Source organism: Mesocricetus auratus, unplaced genomic scaffold (genome assembly GCF_017639785.1).
Source record: "Mesocricetus auratus isolate SY011 unplaced genomic scaffold, BCM_Maur_2.0 Super-Scaffold_100006, whole genome shotgun sequence".
NCBI lineage: Eukaryota > Metazoa > Chordata > Mammalia > Rodentia > Cricetidae > Mesocricetus > Mesocricetus auratus.
Window position 1 is genome coordinate 105,636,833 of NW_024429190.1, and position 21,655 is coordinate 105,658,487.

The 21,655-nt window shown below is 53.9% G+C and overlaps 1 protein-coding gene across 1 annotated transcript in view; it reads left to right on the top strand.

Annotated features, from left to right (window-relative positions):
- Window positions 1-21,281, top strand: part of Zcchc24 (zinc finger CCHC-type containing 24) — a 54,510-nt gene extending 33,229 nt beyond the window's left edge. Inside the window, exons 3-4 of the mRNA XM_005085233.4 lie at window positions 12,802-12,966; window positions 17,502-21,281. Coding sequence (XP_005085290.1) covers window positions 12,802-12,966; window positions 17,502-17,615 — 279 coding nt within the window. The 3' untranslated portion in view covers window positions 17,616-21,281. The remainder of the gene's footprint in view (window positions 1-12,801; window positions 12,967-17,501) is intronic.
- Window positions 21,282-21,655: the final 374 nt, after the last annotated feature.

Here is a 21,655-nt window from a genome sequence, read left to right on the forward strand (position 1 = left end):
TGTACCCCTATGACTCAGCCGCCTACAGTGAGTCCTGGCGCTCGCTGCTGCATGAGGGCCTCTGTAGGAGGGGAGAGACCAGAGTGCTCTGGGCATAAGAAGCTGTCAGGGAAGCTTCTGGAGGAAAGGGCAACTTCCACTAGATTGACTGGGAGACGCAACGTGTCGGGTTATGGGACTGAGGTGGGCGCTGAGTGTAAGAGCGACCGACCGGTCACCCACCAGCCCTGACCCCTGCTAACGGGTTCCTCTCCTTCCTCCTCTGGATCCTTGCGGGGGTGAGGCTGCCCACAGACAAGGGCAAGGGGACAGTGAGAGCTGCTACCTTTTGGCTGTGTGTGACCTTGGGTGATCTGCCATCCTCTGTGTGTGTGCCTTGGAGTCCTCGTCTATGGGAGCGAAGGCCCCAGCTGCGGGGAGGCGCTGGCTCCGGAGCAGGAGGCTGACCATAAGCGGAGTGCTGCCATATTTAGGTCTGCAGAGCTGCCTGCTGCAAGCGCTCTGGACCTGAGGGCAGTTGGGGAAGGGTCGGTTCTGCAGCCACAGTCCAGCCTCAGACACAGAAGCAGGGTGCAGGTAGGGACTGTCAGCCTTGCTTCCTGCTGTGGCCTCCTGGACAGCAGGCTGGAGAGGAGCTCTCCACCTGCTGGGCGCTCTCCCAGGAGGGATGGGACACACTGAGACGTGTTTACCCACGTTGCACCCTGTAACTGCTTCTCTCATCTCCAGCTCCAGCTGGGGCTGCCAGGGCTGGCTGCAGGGGCCTCTTAACCCCTTGCTCCGCCCACCTGCATCACCACAAGTGCGCCTCACACCCCAGTGATGGGGTCAGACAGTAGTAATCAGAGGTCCAGGGTTCAAGGCCATCCTCTCCTTTCCTGAGTGACCTTACACCGGTGACAGCCTCTCTGGGCCTTTTGTTTCCACGCCTGGAAACGGTCACCGTGAAGCTACAAATCTAGTGTTGTAGCTGGCCTCAGCTGGATTCAGTACCGTCAGTTGCCTACGGCTCTCAGGTCTCCCTCGGACCCAGAACGCCAGTGCTCACGGGTGTGAGGCAAAAGGCTTGCTGTCCAGGTGAGGAGGAGGCGACTGACAGGAGACTTGGAGCTGAAGATGGAAGGCAAGCCAGGAAACAGACAGCCAGAGCTGCCCCCAAACAGCTGACTTCAGCGTTCCCCATCCAGGGTGGGGCAGATCTCTCTTTTCTGGCGCTTGGCCACCTCCACACCCTTCCCCCATTGCTATTTTGAGCTGAGCTCAATGTCCCCTCCTCTCACAGCTGGCTGTAGCCCTGTAGCCCGCACACCCAGAGTCTCACTGTAGCCTTTCTGCCTCTTACACAGACACTTACTGCCCCCAGGACTGGGCAAAGCCTCCCTCCAGACAAGTGGGCAGGCTCTTCCTGGCCACAGTCAAGCAGGCCTTCCAGGGGAGACCTCAAGAGTAGCATAATGGTTAGCACAACCAAAGGGAAGCATCTTAGGAGTGGGCAGTACTCTGCCCAGGTCCGGCCTAGCCTCACTCCAGGTCCCCAGTCTGAGAGAGACCTATGCCCTTTATACCTCTGTCCATGCCCAGGGCCCCTCCAGCCATTTGTAGGAGAAGCAGGAGGGCCCTTGCACACACACACACACACACACACACACACACACACACACACACACACACTGGTGAGCCAGGAAAGTTTGCAAAATATCTTTAAATTCTAGACAGACTCTGAGTTTGGCATGCTAGAGAGGGGTTAGGGAAGGGCATGACCCAAACCACACAATCCCTTGGAGTCCAGCCTTCTCTAGAAGGTTCTCAGCTAGCCACTAACATGGATCAATGGAATGAGAATGCTTGAGGGCTAGTTAGCCCCAGGGCGATTGGGAGGGTGGCCTTTGAGCTTTGCCCTTGAAGGACAGTGGAAAAGCATTGGCACTCTAGGACCCCTAACTGGTAAGACATTGGTTTTGTTTTTAAATTTTAAGTTTTACAGGAAGAGTTAGTAAAAAGCTAAGGCTAGGTCATCTGGGGCTAGATGGGAAGGGGCCTAATTGTCGTGCGTTCTGTGCTGTAGTGTTGGGCACTTCAAGGTTGAAGTGGCCACCAAGAGCTGGGGACGGCAAGGCAGGCGGGTCCCTGTGAGCTCGAGGCCAGCCTGGTCTACAGAGCCAGAGCGAGTTCCAGGGCAGCCTCCAAAACAATACAGAGAAACCCTGTCTTGAAAAACCAGAAAAAAAAAAAAACACAAAAAAAAGAGCTGAGGACTGCCTCACTGAACTGGGGTCATGGCTACAGCAGGAGGGAGGGGGGCCGTTAGGAGGAAGGGCCTGCTGGATGCAAAGGACACACAGGACTGGCCTGCAGTCACCGGAAAACTACAGGGGTGGCTGCAAACGTCCCATCCACCCCTCCCTGCGCTGCTGCAGCCCAAGTCTGAAGTTGCAGCAGGGAGGAGGAAGCTTTTGCAATGCCTGTGATTCCGCCCTCTGCGCAGGCAGGCAGGCCCCTCTTCCCCTCCCTACCCTCAGCCCCAATCTCATCCCTGCGGCCAGTGGAGGGAAGCCAGAGGCAGGAAACAGATAGCCAGGGAGTGGCTGTGCTCGTGGTTGGAAGTCCTGGCTTTCCAAGAGAGTTTTGCCCAAGATGACTTCCCCCCCTGGTGTGGGGATTTGGATAGAGAGAGAGAGAGGTCTGCTTCCATGGTACATGACACAGGCTGAAGGCATTTGAGGTGCTGGGGTGTCGCTGAGCTGCTTGGGCCCCTGGGGGAGTTTTGTGGTCTCTCTTGGGCTTTGTAATTTCCAAGCAAGCGTATCCTCTTCCTTCTTGATGTCACTTGGTGTCCCGCCCTTCCTTGTCACCCTCCAGAGGCATAACCTTTTCTCCCTGGCTTCTCCTGGGACTCCCCCTCCTCTCTGTCTTCTCCTCTCTATCTTACTCCCCCAACCCCCTCCCCAGGGTTTTCCTGAGGCCTTTTCCTGTCTCTGTGAAAGCTTCCATTGTTCCCTGGACTCTTACAGACCCTAGCGTTGTGGGCTAGGGATGGCATTTTTGTGGGGTGGGAGGGGTGCCTCGGGGGCTGGGCCTCCTGGGCCCATGCGGGACTGTGGCAGGGACCCAGGAAAGGGAGGGGGCTGGCAAGGGGACATGGACAGACATTGAACTCAGACAAGGAGCCCCTTGAGGCTCAGAGGAAGCCAGGCTGGCTTCTCTCAGTGGCCTCTGTCCCAGCATCCTGCAGGCTGCATGTGCCCAGCCCACCTGTCCCTCCACAGGCTGCTTCCTCTAGGGCTCCTGGAAGCCTGCAGCTGCCAGGCGTGGCCTGCCGAGGCTCAGGGCCTCCTGCCTGCCTGGGTGTGCTGTGCAGACATATGAGTCGGGGGGCCAAGAGTTGGAGGGTGTCTGGGGTACAGAGGAAGGAAAATACCAGACCTGAGCCCTGGACAGAAATTGACCTCAGATGTGACCCTGTGACAGTGGATGGCTTTTTACCCTGCCCTAAGCCTCAGTTTCTTTCTCGGCCACCAGGGTCAAGTGCTGATTTTGAGGGGACTGTTAAATCAGTCAGAGATTGTGAACCTGGGAAGGAGGGTGGCCTCTGTCTGCAGGCATAGGTTCAGCTGCCCTACGGAGATGAATCTTACTTGGGCTTGACCCCAGAAAGGGTCCTCTTTAGAAGGCTCCAGACTGTGAACTCCGGTCAAGGCAGGACATTTCCCTGTCCTCGTTTGTTTCCATGTTCCTGGAATTTCCCAGGTCAGAGTAGGTGTACGATAGATGTTAGCTGAATGACCAATGAATGTTGATATGTCTGTCAGTCTAGGGTCACGGGTTAGAGGTGGGGGATCGTGTTAACTCCGAGCAGGACTGTTCTCTTGTCTTCTCGAAGCCATTTCAGGGAAAGGCCGGGCGCTGGGTGGGAAGTGTCACACTGGAGTCAGTGAGTTGGGTGCAAGTCTCGGTTTCACAGGAGTGGGGGCCCTGTGCAGGTGCCTGGGCTGCCCCCCCCCCCCCCCCCGTGTCTGTCTGTCTGTCTGCCCTCTTCTTACGGAAAGGGGCCGTGGAGGGGCAAGTTAGGAATTTCTGGCGCATAGTAATGCTCATTGAAAGTTAGGGTCCCCAACTTTTCTAGAGTCACCTGCCACCCCCTCTACACACACACACACACACACACACACACACACACACACACACAGAGAGAGAGAGAGAGAGAGAGAGAGAGAGAGAGAGAGAGGAGAGAGGACAAAAAAAAGGGTTCTAAGATGGGCCTGGAAGAGCCAGGGCCTAACATCACATCTGCTTTCCAAAGCTTGCTTACTTGAAGCTGAAAGGCTCAGGAGAGGTGGCAGGCAGGGACAGGGAGAGGAAGGGGGACTTATGCTGAGTTCTGGCCTCCTCCTGGGAGAGCCATCAAGCCTCACAGGGCCGTCCCCACTCTGGGTGAGGCCGTGGTCATCCCTATGCCTCTTTGGCTTGACCATGGGAAGCCCATGTCAGATCCAGAGATCTAGGGCTGGTTCCCCCACGGTCAGGGTCACCTCAGCAGCCAGGTTGCATGACAGGGTAGGATGGGGCCAGCTAGAAGCCCATCTGTTCTTCATTTCCTCTCCCTGCCCCTCTGGCTCTGGCTGGAGCTTTCTCAGCTGGTTGCACAGGGGGACGGGGGGGGGGGGGCAACCCAGGGCTTCATGAGGAAGGTTCTGGGGGGGGGCGCCAAGCACTCACTGAGTGAAGTGATGGACCTCCAGGGAAGTGAGTGACCCTGCCTACTTACACCCTCCACTCTGGAAACGGGGAAACTGAGACCCAGAGGGACCTGTGACGGTGGTAACCACTTTCTGATGTGATGTGTTCTTCTGGCACCTTTCAAGGAGGTTCAGACAGCTAGACCACCACTTGGTCATTGTGGCCTCCGACACCGTTCCCATCTGAAAGCCTGGATTTATCATGTCCTGCTCACGGTGGTTTGGGAGTTACAAGGTCACAAGAGTAAAGGGTTACATCCCTACCCCAGGTTCTGCAGTGTGTGTGTGTGTGTGTGTGTGGGTCTGTCCTGGGCAGCTGGAGGAGGTTGAGGCTGTCAGCTCCTTCGTGCAGACAAGAATCCAGCCTTCTGGCTGCCCCCTCCTGCCATCAACATCCTTGTCATGCCCCCACCCGAAGCTGCCAGTGGCTACTATGACTGACATGTCTGCGTAGGAGGGGCCACAATGGGACCAAGCTTCTCAAAGAATGCCTCACTCTGCAGGGAATCCAGGCATCAGGGAAAGGTAACCCTCTGGGGTGCTGTGACAAGTTAATACTTAACTCCTGGCTTCTTAAGATAGGGGAGCGGTGGAGTCTCGCGTAATGTTAAGGATGACACCCAGCCCTGATGAAGTAGCTCCGTGGAGCAGATCACGGTCCAACGGAACCAGCACCCAGAGCTGCCCAGTCTCCATACCTGCAGAGACAGCAATGGGGATGAAAGTAGAGGCTGCCCTAAGTTTCAAAGGGCTCCCACCTCCTGGGCAGAGCCTCCAGGCGCCCCCTGGTGGGCAGGATGGACCCTGCAGGTCGGGAAGTGAGCTTAGTTGGCTGTTGCTTTCCTCTGAGCCAAGCTTGCTCAGGGTGGAACAGGCGTTCATTAGGACCAGAGCCTGAGCAGACGTAAACCCGTCCACAGACCCGTCCCCTGCAGGCACATTCTGAAACCTAGCCTATTTCCTTGAGCTGTTTTCATGTGCTTTTCCTTTACAAAGTTCCCTGGCTCATCTTCCCCGTTTCTCGAACACGCTCCCAAATGTCTAATGAAACTCATTTTAACTTTTTTTTTAAATTACATTTATTTATATGTGTGTGTGCACAGATGTGCCTTGGTGTGTGTGTGTGTGTGTGTGTGTGTGTGTGTGTGTGTGTGTGTGTGTGTGTGTGTGTAGGCCAGAAGACAACTTTTGGGATCAGTTCTCTCCTTCTGTCATGTAAGATCCAGGGGGTCAAACCTCCCATCATCATAACTGTCTCAATGGCTCTGTTGTCTGGGACCTGCTGTGGACTGTCCCATTTCCAGTTTTTCCCGTCATCCTAAAGAACGCAGCAGTAAGGTCCTAGCAAACACTTTTGGTCTCTGTATCTCTCTGATCGTTTCCTAAGGGCATTGTAAGGCCATTTCTTTTTATAAGAGTCTGATGACTTATAGCCAGGAAGACCAGTAGAAATGTAGTAGGACATAACGGTCCAGCCCCTGCTCCTGGCAGCAGCAACTGATAGAGGCCTTCTCTTCACATCTGCCTCAGTGGCCTTCTCTAGCTCTCAGGGGTCCAGAGGACTAGAAAGCTGGAAGTACTCTCATAGTCGCCAGGCTCAACTTCCTGCCCAGGGCAAAGATCCCCCTTGGCAGGCTTCCTGGTGGTTGTTTACCCAGCCTCTCTGCTTATATAGCCTTCGTGGACAGGGGACTCACTACCTCCCGGCCAACCTTGAGAGATCTCAGGGACTGATGGAGAGCCTGTGCAACCTTCTTCTGAAGTGGAAGCAGTCCCCCCAGCCCCCCCCCACCCGCCCCACACTCTTCCCATCCTGGGACCCACAGAGAGAGTGCCTGGGCTCCTGGTAGATGCCATTGGCCTGTAAGGGTGGGGTGGAAGGGATAGGTAGCCTGGGTCAGGAAAACCTGCTGGGGCCTGGCAGCCTGCTTGGCTGAGTGGCAACCCCTGCGGAGCTGTCTGTTGACATTTATGAGAAGAGTTCAGGCCTCTGCAGGGGAAGGAGGTCTGCTAATCCTCCTTCTCTCTGGGCTCTGGGCCCTCCCTCCCTGGTCAGTATAAACAATGTCAGGACAGAGCCTTCCAGGAAGTGGCTCCTTGGAGCTGCCCGCCTGCTGGCCCGTGTCCCTTCTTCCCTCTGCTAAGACTTAAATTTGTTCTGTGGGCCACCGCCACCCGGAGGCCCAAGAAATGTTCTCATGAAGCCTCTGCTGGGGAGTGGGGGGAGTCTGTCTGTCTCTTCTGTAGAGCTGTGGTAAGCAGAAGAGCCTGATGAGCCTGGCTTTTAGCCCCCTCCCCCAGATATGGATGCTCTCCGGCATCCTGCCCCCACCCCCAATCCTCAGTTTCGCCCGCTGTCCTGAATGGAAAGGCGACCTGATGGGCCATGAACCCCGAGCATGAAGCTCAGGACCACAGGCAGTGTCCCACAAACACTTGGCTTCCTCCCTTCTTTGTCTCCTGCCAGGCGCACATCCAACCTTTCACAGCCTTCTCTGGACTTTCGAGGGTCCTTCTGGGGGAGTAGCCCAGGAGGTGAAGACACCTAATGCCCTTTCTTCTTAGGCTTCCCAGTCTTCCAGCGCACACACCTTGAGACGGTGGACAACGCCAGTGCCGCGTGACCGTCTCATTTTCTAAAACGTTCTCCTTCAGGTTTTTGCCTGGGCCTCAGCCCCTCCCTGTCTGTGTCATCTGCAGCACCTCGGCTGCCCTGTCCGCAAGGGAAGAGCCATGCCCCCCAGACGGACGTCGGTGCTCACCGAGCCAGGGATGCTGCCTGTGGGCCGGACTTGGCGAAGGCACCTTGCGAGGGTGTCGGGTCTGCAGCTCAGGCCCTTGATCAACATCTGGAGTCCAGATGCAGACACAAGCAGAGATAGAGAGACTTGTTGAGGGTCCTGGGTAGCAACAGGCAGAGCCAGCTTGTGATGTGGGAACCTGGCCTTGTAGTCCAGGATCTGAGCTTGTCCCGAGAGACCAGGCGTCCGTCAGAGAGCCCGCCTTGACTGTCAGTGTGGCATTGGTATTGTTGGGGCATCTGGGCCTCTAGGAGGTCAGGCACCCCAGCAGACAACGCCAAAAGGGCCACGATCTAATTCTGAGGGTGGCTCTGCTCCTCACTCACTCGGCCTGTTTAACCTCCCTTTTGTTACCATCTATACCTCACAGCACACGTGAGCTCCCGTTACCCAGAGAGTCAGGCACTCTGGGCTGTAAATTCCCAAGTTTTTACTTCTAATCCTGACGAGGCCCATGTTTTGCTCCAAATGTGCTAGGATGACTTGATCCCTCCACTTCTGTCCTTTGGATATGGTAGGCAAGCCCCAGGTCTCCAGAGCTCTCTGAGCAAGGGGAGGTCTGCAGATTCCAGAGCCAACCTGCGGGGGACGGGCCCTAAATCCCTCCATCAGCTAGGCAAAGCCTCTGTGTAACAGGACACCCCCCTGTTTGTGTGTCTGTGTGCGACTGACTGTGTTTTGCATGCATGTGTGGTATGCATTAATATGTGTGTGGGAGTCAGAGAACAGCACGGGTGTCGTGTACCTTTCTTTTGAGACGGGTGAGATGGGTCTTTAGAAAGACGGGTCTTTAATTGGACAGGAACATCACCGAGCTCCCAGGCTCTTGTCTGTCACTGGGATTACAAGTATACACTGCCACACTGGGCTAGTTTTCATGGGTCCTCAGAGTCAAACTCAGGTCTGCATGCTCGCAGAGCAAGCATTTCACCCCCATCACCACCACCCCACCCCCGTCGACATAGGCAGACACCTTTGGAAACAGAGGCAGGAGGGCACATGCGTATGGTGCCTTACTTCTGGGTGACAGGACCAAGGGGCATATGCGTACAAGATACCCAGAGCTGCGGTACTAGGTGCTGGGTGGCAGTGGGGAAACTGACTTCAGGGGGACTCGGGAAACCCTGCAGACTGGATACCCCCAAAAGCTCCCGCCTCACAGGCAGCCTCTTGTCCCAAGTTGAGTAGACCAGGTCATGACTCACAGCACTGCCGTCTCTCGGGGCCTTGCCAGGGCTCATATTGAACCTGCTCCCGAGATACCACCGTTATCCAGTAGTTATCAAGCAGGGGAGCCCAAAATTCAGGACTGTGTTGTGCTCGCTTCCCAAGTTTTACTTTCGCTCTCGGCATCTCTCTCTCTTTTAACTATTTTGCCTGGAACTCTAGGCAGACGTCACCTAGTGATGTGAGAGGCTGCTGGAAAACAACAGCAGACACACACAATTTATAGAAATTATCGTCTTGCATACTGATATACGACTTCAGATTAGTAAATAACAGTAGGGCCGATGACCCCACTGTTCTCCGGGTTTACCTGTATCACTTGATGCTCAGAATACCCTTTTAAAGAGTTTTTATTGTAGATATTAGCTATCTATGTCTATGCACATGCCTGCTATGGCATGCATGTGGGGGTGGGTCAAAGGACAACTCGAGGTATTCATCTCTCTTCATCATGTGGGTCCCCAGATTTGAACTCAGGCCATCAGAGTTGGCAGCAAGTGCCTTTACCCACTGAGTCCTCCTCGCTAGCCTCAAAACACTCTCAGAAGGAGTCGCAGAGCTAGGATTTGAATCAGAGTCTGCACCTTTACCTCTATACACCGTTTCCTAAGCAAGCAGTCACTCGGGGTTACCGTGACAATGACCGTCCCATACCACAAGCTCCCTGAACCTGGTGGGGGTGGAATTCTTAGGGGATCTTTTCAGAATGCAGATTCTGGGATCGGGAGATGGCTCCGTGGGGGAAAGGTGCTTGCTCCTCAAGCATGAGGCCCTGAGTTCACTCTCCAGTACCCACAGAAAAAGCTGGACAGTCGTTGATAACCCAGCATCGGGCAGATGGAGACAGGAGGACTCCTGGAGCTTGCTGCGTAGCCAACCAAGCCAAGCTCCAGGATCAGCGACAGGAAAAAAAAAGAAGAGCATAGTTGAGAGAGACCCCCAGACCCTCTTGTTTGACCCCCGGCCTCCACGTGCACATGTACAGAGATGCCTACACACCCCGCCCCCAACACACATGAGCACAGGTTCTGACTGGCTGAATCTAAGGTGGGGCTCAAGTTCTTCTTCTCTAGCATGTTACCAGACAATCCCTGTCACTGCCAGACAGGGCGGCACGCTTACCGCAGAGCCCGGTGCAGGGCGCCCTCAAACTCAAGGCCCACAAGAGCCGAGCGGGTGAGCTATGTGGAGAGAGCTGTGGCAAGAAGAGGTGCCTCGGAGAGTGAGCGCTGACTCTGATGCCCAGCCATGCCTCAGCTATCGGAGACTCCGAGGCTGGCATGGGTAAACAGCTATGGGTAGTCTCCCAGCTTAAAATCCTGCGGTAACAAATCTAACTTTTAGGACTGGTGAGATGGCTCCGTGGTTAAGAGCACTGACTGCTCTGACAAGAGGTCCTGAGTTCAATTCCTAGCACCCACACGGAGGCTCACAACCACCTGTAATGGGATCTGATGCCCTCTTCTGGCATAAAGGTGTACACGCGGTTGGAGCATTCATACACATTGAAAAAAAAACAAATCTTTAAAGATAAAACAAATCTAACTTGTAGAAACCATCCTCTGTGCGCACATGTAGGCTCACAACAGCTTTATTCATGACTACGCCAACTGAGAAGTAGCCCGGTGTGCCCTGTGCCGTGGCATTGGCGTGCGGTGGATAGTATTTGGCAGCAAGAGAGGGTACAGTGCGGACACGGGCTTCAGCGTAGCTGAGCCTCAGAAACGTCACATCAAGTGAAAGAAGCCACACCAAAGGAAGAGGATGAGCTCAGGAAGCCCACAGAGGCAGCAAGGAGATCACAGGGACGAACAAGTAGGGGAAGGGGAGTGAGTATGAGTGAGCGCAGGTGGCAAGCGTGTCCTAAAGTTAGGTTGTGCTGATGATGGCTGTGCACCTCTGAGTAGACCAAGAACCACTGACATGACCATTTGCAACGAGTGAGGTGTGCGTTATCGATATTTCAACAGAAGGTGTCAAGCTGTGCGGGGGAGCACTGGCTTCTTTCGTATACCAAACACAAGTCTATATTTTTCCTTGTTGCAAATCAAGAAGAAAAAGGACCAGGGTTGGAAAGATGGCTCGGTGGTCAGTGTTTCTGCTGCTGCTGCAGAGCACTGGAGTACAGTTCCTGGGGATAGGATGCCCGCTTTTGACTGCGGCAGGCATGCATGCGTGCACACATGCACATGCACGCACGCACACACGCACGCACGCGTGCTTACACACACACTTTTAAAGTTAACCCCCTAAAGGAAACAGTCCATGAAGTATAAGCAAACCATTGGTAAATACGTGCCTGGATGTGTCTTGCTCAGTATGAAAGGTGTCTGTGAAACCTCCTCTAAGAAGCCTTTGTACCTTTTAGATTAGTGATACTCTGGCTCCCCCTAAGGTAGAGAAAGGTGCCTTTCAAGACCCTCGGATGCCTGCACTGTAAACTAGGACTTGGAATTGTAAGACCAAATCTAGCATGGATCCTCTTTCTTTCCTGGGTTTCCAACGGAGTATTTGTTTCCGCCAAAAGGTGTGCATAGCACCCTCAGATTTTTTTCTTTCTTTCTTTACAATATCGGCACATTTTCCCCTTTTCGGGTAATGGAAGCACTTTATGACTTCTCCTTGGCATATGAGTTGTCTGCCACCCTACTTCTGTGCCCCTTGGCAGTTGCTATGCAAAATGAGGGCCGCTTGAATATAAGGCGCTGTAGATACTGCGGTTCGTTCAGTAACAGCCAGTCACCGAACAACTAATCAGCAGGTAGCATGTATAGCTGGGATACATGGGCCGATGAGACCCAGGCACATGGAAAGAGCCCTTATCTTGTTCCTCGGAACTGTGTACAGTTTAAAAGCTTATGGGTTGTTTATTTCCGAGAGTCTCCGTTGAGTCCTCTCTCTGAGGAGAGCAAGCCTGTGGAAAGCTGAGCTGTAAACAAATGGGAGCTTTAGCTAGGGCACTGCTCCTGGGGGGATCTGGGCTATGAAGCTGCTGAAGCCGTTGTGGGAGGGGAGGAGACAGCAAATAGGTATTATCACTAAAAGTAGTGCACACGCGCACCCTTTGCCCCAGGAGTTTCACTTCTGGAAATTCACTTGACGGAGGCATGTAAGTTGACACGTGTGGAGAGCACTCCCGGCGGCACGCTGCGAGCTCTCACAAAGTCCCCCACCACTCAGCTGTGAAGCAGAATGCAGTAGTTATTGGGACGGACATGAAGGTCACACCAGGATTATTTTGGGGTTGGAGATGTAGCTCATTTGGTAGAGGGGCTTCGCACATGCTGGATTTGAGTCCCGGCATACCATAAAAGCAGGTGTGGTGGTACATGCCCGAAACCCCAGCATGGCAAAGCAGGGCTGGAGGATTAGAAATTCAAGACCGCCTTGGTCTGCATAGTAAGTTAAAGCCAGACTGTGACACGTGAGACCTTGTATTTCAAAAGAAAGAGCGAGGCACGTGTCATCTGCTTCTGTCTGGTGAGTGACAGGGAGCCTAGACATAAACACTGATGTGTTCGTCAATGTGGAACCGCCTTTGGGCTCACACAGAGGATGCAGGGATGCCTCAGGGACTAGACAAGAGTGTGTTTCTCTGTCTTCCCCAAATCCCGGAGGCTGAGACAGAAGGTTTGCCTGCAAAACCAGCCTAGAAAATGATTTCCTGCAGGTAGGGGAGCCCACGGTCAGAACAGGGGACAGCTGGGACGATCCCTTCCATCAGACACTGGTTTCTGTTCTCCTGCGGTCATGTCCCTGGCGGGACAAAGCACCAACAGCCATCCAGCTGCCCCTGCAACATCCGAGGTGAAGAAGCAACTCTTTTAGAAACCCTGCACCCCTCTATCTCTGTCCTGGCGCAACTAGGGCGCTCCTATCCTTCGGGTCGGCGTGCGTGCTCTGGAGGTGACCTTTCTTATTTTCTAGGTTTTCTAGGTTTCTAGGTGACAAAAGGGCTAGCGTATGGGGATAGGGTGCGGGCTATGAGAGCCAAAGGCTGAGGCACCATCTCCTTGTGTTTACCCCTTGTCCTCCAGGCACGCCCCAAAGGTGAGGGTCTGACCCCGTACCAAGGCAAGAAGCGCTGCTTTGGAGAGTACAAGTGCCCCAAGTGCAAGAGAAAGTGGATGAGCGGGAACTCCTGGGCCAACATGGGGCAGGAGTGCATCAAGTGCCATATCAACGTGTACCCACACAAGCAGGTGGGTGGGCGGGGCCTCTGGGTGGGGCGGGGCTAAGGTGTGGGACTGAGGATGGGGTTGGACAGCCTGCAGTAGGTGGGTGGGCCTGGGGGTGGGGTGGGGAGGATGGGCAGGGCATTCTCTGTGTCGGGTAGGCAGAAAGGGTTAGGCCGCTGTGGTGACTGACTGGGACGCGGAGTTAGGATAGCCCAATTTCTTTTTTTTTTTTTTTTTTTTTTTTTTTTTGGTTTTTCGAGACAGGGTTTCTCTGTGGCTTTGGAGGCTGTCCTGGAACTCGCTCTGTAGAGCGGGCTGGCCTCGAACTCACAGAGATCCGCCTGCCTCTGCCTCCCGAGTGCTGGGATTAAAGGCGTGCGCCACCAACGCCCGGCTAGGATAGCCCAATTTCTACAAGGTGTCCAGTGTCAGAGTTCCGATGATCTGGGCTGCAGTGGGGGACTCACTTAACAGCCTTACGACCTAGGCGGAGAGGCAGAGCCAACTCACACACTCAGAGCCAGGGGAATCCAACACCCCACGGTGTTCCAGTGTGCCCCGGTGTCCGGCAGGGCAGGCTACTACTTACTGAGTCCAGGCTATCCCTCAGACACTGATAACTTTCCCTGCCTTCCTCCTCCCCCATACCCCACCAGCATAGCCTGAGTGTAGCCGGCTGACCTGCCAGTCTGGCTCTGCACAGAGGGGGTCCAATCTAGAAGACTCTCTCAAGGTCTCCATTTTTCTCCACTCACCATCATCCAGCCAGAATTTGTTGAGCACCTACTGCGTCCATTGGGGAGACTGGGGTACAACACACTTTGTAACCCCCTCCCCATCCTCACTCCAGGCCAAGCTCTGGGTTCCTGGGCTCTTGTGCTTCTGTCTCTGGCTTGAGATTCGGGAACACCCGGCCTCCTTGCTCTCCTCGAGGAGGCAGGCCGTGGAGCCTGGGGATGGAGAAGAGCTCTTGCCCCTCCCCCCCAGTGCTGACCTGGGCCACCTCACCCTTCTGAGGAGCCCACCCCCCCCACTACATCTGTTTCCTGTCAGGCTCCAACTGCATCTCCCCGAGACAACCCAGCCCTCCCCGCCCCCCCAGAAGAGAAGAAAACTCTAATGGGCTTTGCCTCCCTGCTGGGGGCGGAGGAGACCTCACAGATCAGTCCCAGCTGCTGGGTGTTTCCTTCCACAGAGGGGGAGTCATCCTGACAGCTCCCCCCAAACTCCCCACTGTCAGTCTGCGGCTGCAGGCTGAGCACCAAGGCCAAAGAGAAGAGCAGTTCAAAGGCACCCCGAGATAGGGCTGGCCAGGAGGGTCAGAGAGCATGTCCCAAGAATTCAGCTGATGATCCTGCCTCTTCAAAGTATTTCCTGATAATGAGCAACATTACTTCTGGCCAGTGTGTGGATGGAAGGTTCCCCGCTAGCCGGGTGCAATTCTCACCACCCTCTTCACTACAACACTGTGTCAGACAGGCTCTCTGTTAGATACATTTCATGGAGGAGAAAATCAAGCAGAGAGGTTGAATGCCTTGATGCTGACGATCTGTATAGATGTTATGAAGTCTTTGTGGTTATAGAGTCCTTTAAGACAGTCTCTGTCTCTCTGTCTCTCTGTCTCTCTCTGTCTCTCTCTGTCTGTCTGTCTCTCTCTCTCTCTCTCTCTCTCTCACACACACACACACACACACACATACACACACTGAGGTTGCAGCCATCACCCAGTGGATGGCAGAGGGTTCAAAGCCACCTGACTTGTGGTACCACGGGCCATTGCAGAGATGTGGTTACACTGCAGAGACATGGGCAGAGCAGTTTCCCAGAGTACTCTTCAAGTCTCTCAGCTCTCCTCACTGGCTCTGCCCTTATCCCCCCGGAGCACTGGACCCCTGTCAACATCTAGGATGAAACCCAGGACAGCAGTGCCCCCGCAGGGTGGTCAGAGCAGGGCAGGCTCCAGTAGTGAGTCCTCAGGAGCCAGGACCACAGAGTGGGAACAGCCTCACAGGAGGATGCTACCTTGGGGACAGAAAGTCAGGGATCTGAGCGCATGAGATATAGAGCCAGCCCTGAGCCCCAGGATGAGGACAGCTGCATTCCCAACAGTGTGGGGCTTTGGGGCTTGAGAACCGCCATTTCCTCCCTGGAGGCCTCTGGGCAAGACTTTTTTTTCCCCTGAGACAGGGTTTCTCTGTGTAGTTTTGGAGCCTGTCCTGGAATTCAACTTGTACGCCAGGCTGGCCTTGAACTTACAGAGCTCTACCTGCCTCTGCCTCCCGAGTGCTGGGATTAAAGGCGTGCGCCACCACGGCTGGGGTGGACAAGGCTTTTAAATTGCTTAAGGTTTCCTCACGCGGTAACTAACCCACCACTCCAGTGGAAGCTGTGTCCTTGAGGCACTCTGAGTTACGTGGCCTGGCCACGCAGAGCCCAGTCCTCCGGCCCAAGGCAGTAGAAGCTGGCTGGCTCACTCCTGTCCCTCTATCCCCTACTAAAAGGCTGATTCATGGAGGCCATGGGTAGTGGGCTGTGGGGAGCAGTAGAAAATGGCTAGACATCAGCTTGGGTTTGGTCTGGGGTAGGTAACATGTCAGGGCTGCACTAACTGGACCATCCTTTGGGAGCTGAGCAGGAGGCCCTGAGTGCCTGGGGCCTCCAAGATGAAACTGTAGGGACCCAGATTCCAGCTCAAGATGGTCCTTCTTATGGAGCATACAATGACCAGGGACTGTGCTCAGCCACAGAGGTCAAGCTTCCCAACCCTGGGGGCCATGCCGGCTCCCATTCTCTGGGACATCTGGGACAGCAGGAGGGTCACCTACCTCCTGCTCTGAATGACCCTATGTCACTGCCTCCCCTCTCATCTATATTAAGAATAAACAACACCCGTACCTTGAAGTACCATCCCTCTATCTGGTCTTGGTCTTCACTAGGTTTGCTGAGAACAACTCCCTGAAAAAGAACCAGCTACCCACTTGACTGAAGGGAATGAGACAGCGGTCTCAGAGAGGTCAGGGTGGCCGAGCCGAGGCCACACAGTCAGGGTTTGGAGGCCGAGCTCCCATCTGGGACCTGGTCTGCAAGGAAGTCAAACCCCTTCTCCTCTCCCCTGCTGGGATAGAATAGGAGGGGTGAGGCCAGTCCTCTGGAAGGCGCTTAGTTCCAAGCCCAGGCTCTCCTCCTTCCAGCTCTTTCCTTTGTAGCTAAAGCTGAAAAAGGACTGAGTTGTATGATACCTGCTTCCAGGGCAGCTAAAAAGCACAATCCTGCCCACTTGCAGCCTAAACCCTCACCTTTCCGAACTCTCCATTCCATTTACCCAACTGCTCAGAATGCCGGCTTGGGTCAAGGCCTGGCTGGACCGGGTAGAAAAACAGCTGGTTGAGTAACAGTCTTCCCTGTGGGTAGCATTCATCTCAGCTGCCCTCCCCCTGACCATCCTGGGCACGTTACTGATATCCAAGGGTCTTTGCCCCATACCCCATGTGAGCCTATAGTTTCTGCCCCCCTCTTCTTGCCAGATGGCTTCCAACTGGCCCTGAGCTTCCTCTGAGCCTCCACGTCTGTGCCGAGGACCCTTCTGCAGCCAGGTGTCATTCTGGGGTTGGAAGGAAAACAGGAGTCTTTGTGGCCAATTGAAATGCTGTCCACTTCAGAGACACTCCTTGTGGTCTCTGCGAAGTTTACAGGTCTTTGCTGGCTGTTGTGGGTGGGGTAAGGAGGGACAGCAGGCAGGGAAACCCAGCGCGCGCGCACGCGCGCGCGCACACACACACACACACACACACACACGCTTAACACACACGCAAGAAAACAAATGTAGTTTTGTAGAAAGGTGCTACCGTGTGCCTAAATGCAGCCCAGGTTACCAACAGCTAACCTCTCTCAGGGTCCCTCCAAACTTTGCAAATGAGCACTGGGACAGCCTGCTTTGTAGATGGGGCGGAGGTGACCCAATGGGCCTGGTAAGTTGCCTCCTTTCTCTAGGCCTCAGTTTCCCCATTAGAAGACAATGAGGCTCTGTTTATGTGGTTGCTCAATAAATGGGCAGGAACCGGGCCAGGATCCAGGCTGAGACTGACCCCAGGCCCCAGACAGGCTTTATGGAACTAAGAGCCCTGTTGCCCCTTGGGCTGAAGTGCTGTAGCTATGTCCAGGATAATCTTTTGACTCCCCAGACCACTAGAGTGACAGAGGCACAGATGTGAGGTGGGGTTCCCTTTGCCTGAGGCTCAGTTTTTTTTTTTCATCTGGCAGATGTCTTTGCATCCCCTGTCCTACGCTGATCCTGGACTGGATTTGGGAGCTCTCTGAGCTTCATTCAGGGGACAGTTGCCCAGAGAGGACTGTGGATCAAGCCCATGGTTCCGGGTCTGAGACCCCTGCCTTGGCTCTATAGCTAGCCCAGAAATTTCACCTGAGCCTTCTGGACACATGTGTCTGCAAACAGGCAAAAGGTGGGGGAGCCAAAGCATTGGCTGAGCTACCTCTGTAACTGCAGGTTCTCTCCCCCCTCCAATCCCTTCCCCTCCGCCCCTCCCTTCTTCTCTTTGCAGAGACCCCTGGAGAAGCCTGATGGCCTGGATGTGTCTGACCAGAGCAAGGAGCATCCGCAGCACCTCTGCGAGAAGTGCAAGGTCCTGGGCTACTACTGTCGCCGCGTGCAGTGACCTTGGCCACCACCGCAGCGCCCCGCAGATGCCACCTCCCTGCGCTGCCCAAAGGGCTGAATGGCCTCATACTTGAGGAGACCTCACAGGCCTGTGGGCTTAAGCACAGGAGGCTCATGTCCTGGTCTCTTGGGCTGACACGCCCCCGACAGGGTGCAGAGATGGAGGGAGGCTCAGGGACAGAGGCCAGCAGAGGCTGTGGTGTCCTCCCAGGCTCTCTCCCTGAGCGTCTTTGGGGCTGAACGGCTACTTGTATCTGCCGCAAGTACACTAAGTGAACTGTGAATCCTGAGGCCTGCGGGACGTCTTCCCTCCAAGACCAGTCAGGCCCTCTCCTTCCCAGGACCTTGCAGCTTGTCTCCTATGAAAAGCCACTCTGGGGAAGTCCTGTTCCATTCCTAATCTGTACACAGAGGGGCAGTCGCTTGTTCTAGCAGCTGCTGGGGAGTGGTCCTCTGTCGTGCCCACATTGAGTCCCAAATCTGACCACCCCTGATATCACTGCATTGCACCCGGCTCTCTCTGCCAATGGGACCAGCAGGAGGGGGGGGCGGAGGGACATTAAACAGCCAACAGTGCTCCCCCAGGCTGTCCTGTAGGCTAAGGTCCTGTCAGCTGCTCGGTCTTCATCCTTTGCCTGCCATCCACATCAGGGATGCCACACACACATCTCCCCCAAAATCCGTAAACCTATTTTGGCATGAAGGATGCAGGTCTCGGCGTTCTGGGACATCTCATCTTTCCAGCCTCGGTTTCCCTACTAGTTAAGTGAGAAAGTGCCACCAGAAAGCCAAGAGGCCCCATTGAGCTTTGGTGTTCTAGAAGAGAGCTGGCTGCCTCTGGAACACAGAGAGTCGCTGGGGTGGGGGATGGGACGTCCCTAGACTGCTAGGTGCACTGCCTTCCAAATCCTGGTCCCCACTTAGGTAGTCAGGCTGAGTGCTGTCAGGTCCTCTCCTACAGCCCTCCTAGCCTGATATTCCCTTCCCCTGAGAAGATGGAAGGTGACCACCCCCCTCCCCAGGTCTCCTCAACCCCTCACCGTGGGCAAACCTAAAATGAGCCACAGAACCTCTCCTTTGGAAACCGGGGATAGTGATTTCCTGCTTTTCTAGGAAGGCAGAGAGATCTCTCTTGGCATGTCACATGGCCCAGGAGGACCGCTGTCCTGACCAGGGTCGGCAGCGCACCCCCTCCCCCTGTGACAAGCCACACTTCTCTGCCTTTCTCCTCTTCACCAGCTGCCAGGACTGAGGAGCTTGACTCTGCCCCAACACTACGCCTCTATGGAGAAGAAAAAAGAAAAAAGAGAAAGAGAAAAAAAAAGAACCAGTCAGACCGTGAAACAGGCCTGAAATTCAGTGTTTACACATGGTGCCCAGTTGCCCTTTATTTTCAAATGAAAATGCTTTGTACGACCGAGGAGTCACAGTGACGTGTTAACCAAGGGTCCAGGGAGTGAGTGGAAGAGATGGGTGGTATCTTCAGCCAGCTCGCTGCGGGATAGATGTGGGGAGAACGTACCCTCTGAACACTTAACAAAGGTATCTGTGGCGGTTCCGGGGCACCAGCTGCCACCCTGCTGCCCACGAATGGTGGCGAGCTGGGCTGCAGACTGTGAGCATCCAGACCGGAAGACTCTCCAGCGTTGCTGTTGCAGGAGGGCTGCCCCGGGCCCAGCTTCCTGTGGCTTAGGAAAGGGATACTTCCTTCTGTCAATCATCCCACTGGGCCTCTGCAGAGAGTGTTCAGTGGGCAGTGTGCTTGTGTCCCAGATGAGGACAAGCTGGGCATGGGTGTGCTAGGTCCAAGATTCAAAGAGCCCGGCGACAGTCTTCAGGAAGCCAGGGCTGGCAGAAGGTGGGACATCTCCCTGCAGTGGTCCTTTGGGTCACTGCATGGACATCTGTGCATGGCCAGGGCCTCTTGCCTCAGGCAGCCCCTCCCTGGTCCTGCCTTGCAATGCTTTGGCTGAGCGTGTGATCTTTTTTTGAGGAGAGCAAAAGATACCACTGTCTAGGCTGGGTGCTGGAAGAGTTAATGCTCAGAGGGCACGGGAGCCCAGGAGACAAGAAAGTGTGTGGTTTTAGTACATACAAAAGGGACAATCGCTTGCAGTCAGTAGATCTAGTGATCTAGTTGAGAGAGAGAGAATGGTGTTTACCCCACATGAAGTATTCAATAGCTCTACTTGTGAATTTGTATTTATTTTGAGTTATACTTGACACAGAACTCTTTTTTTAAAAAAATTCTATGTGTGTATTTTGGGAAAAAATTGATAGATGTTAAAATTTCTGCATGGTTACCAGTTTATCTTACGACACTGAACTTGGTAGCCTCTCCCCGCAAAATTCTTCATAGTGATTTTTGTTTGTATATACTTGAGGGTCTTTTTTTTTTTTAAAGAAAAGAATACTAGGATTGCTTGATATTATTGAAACTGAAAACAAAAAGAGGCATTTAAAAAAATCAGTGCTTTGAGAGGGCAATCCATATCGAACAGATTCCTAGACCTAGTTTTGCAAGTCTGGTTGACCTGTAAGAGAGTATTTATAGTAAGAACTTTTCCCTTTTTTTCTTGTTATTTTTTCTATGCTTTTGTCTGTAAAAAGTGTGCAACTGAGCTACATTAAGAAGGAAATATTATCTACATAGAATTATTATATGAAGTTGGTACATAATTCTAACGAGGAAAAAAATCTTTGTAATCCTTTAAGCTATGTTGTTGGGTTTTTTTCTATTTTGTTTTCCTTGGATGAAAATATCAGTATTAAGCAGCCAGTATATTATTCAAGTGTTTAGACTTATTAATAAGCTCTTGTCCTGTATTTATATATTTGTGTATTTGGGAAGTATTGCTTTTTTAAAGGGGAATTATCAGTGGACAACATGGTAAAAAGGGAACAGAGATCCTTTGGACCTCTTCCTCTGAGGTTGGCAGGTGGCAATTGTCATCTTTTCTCCTGAACCTTCATGTAGTTATCTTGTTATTATGGTTTTATTAATATTTTAGGAGAGGGCAGGGAATGGGCAAGGGAAAAAAGGACACATCGGGCGAGCGGGTCCAGCCCATTGGCCTTGCCAGCAAGACCCAAGGAGGTACACGAAAAACAGGAAGGAGGCAGGCTTCCTCCCTGCCCCAGCCCTGCCTTTCAGCCCCATGCTCCTGGACCTTGGATCTGTCCGCCTGAGCCCTTACACCTGCTCTTTAGCATCTAATGGACTTGAATCTACTCTAAACAAAAGTCTAACCCAACCTCACTACATTGTAGCCAGTGCAACAAACTAACAGTGATGTAAGGGGTGTTGCGGCCTTCTGGGAGGTGGCAGTGAGATCCATTGCTTGCTCTCATGGTCACCTTCCCTGTACCAACCCCTGCACCCTTCCCCCCCCAGTGGTGATCCTGTCCTTGTCTGTGTGTCTGTTCGTGTGTGTGTGTGTGTGTGTGTGTGTGTGTGTGTGTGTGTGTGTGTGTTCAGCTAAGAAGACAAACAGAACCCGTGAGCCCCCGCCTGGAGGGTGCGTGGAGAAGGCTCCTGACCTTCCCTGAAGGGCCGGCCTCGGGGTGGCATTCCGTTGTGTGCCTTATTCCTGGAGACTCTGTATACGGCTTGCCTATGAAAATATAGCCTTTCTGTGCTGTATTAAAAGGACTTTGGAAAGAAGGAGGCTTGTGGGTTTGTTTGCGGGGAGTATGGGGGAAGCTGGGCGTTTTCACAGGTGTGGGGCTCGAAGTCGGGTGGGGAGAACCTGAATGGCATTTAGGTTCCCTCAACTCTGGTCCTACGGCCTTTGTCCTGTCTCCATGATTGACCTGCCTCCTCCCGGTTCCTTTGCCCTCAAGAGTGAACACCCTTTGCAGAGTGAGGGCTCTCCCCCAAGTGGGTGAGATTGTCAGCGGATTAAGTCACACGTTAGCTTGGGATGGGACTCCCACTCCTGGGTAACCATATATAGGAGTAACTCAGTCTCGGCGCAGCCCTGGGCTCTGTTGTGGCTGCACATACTTGAGTATGAGCCCAGGATTGGGGTCCGAGAC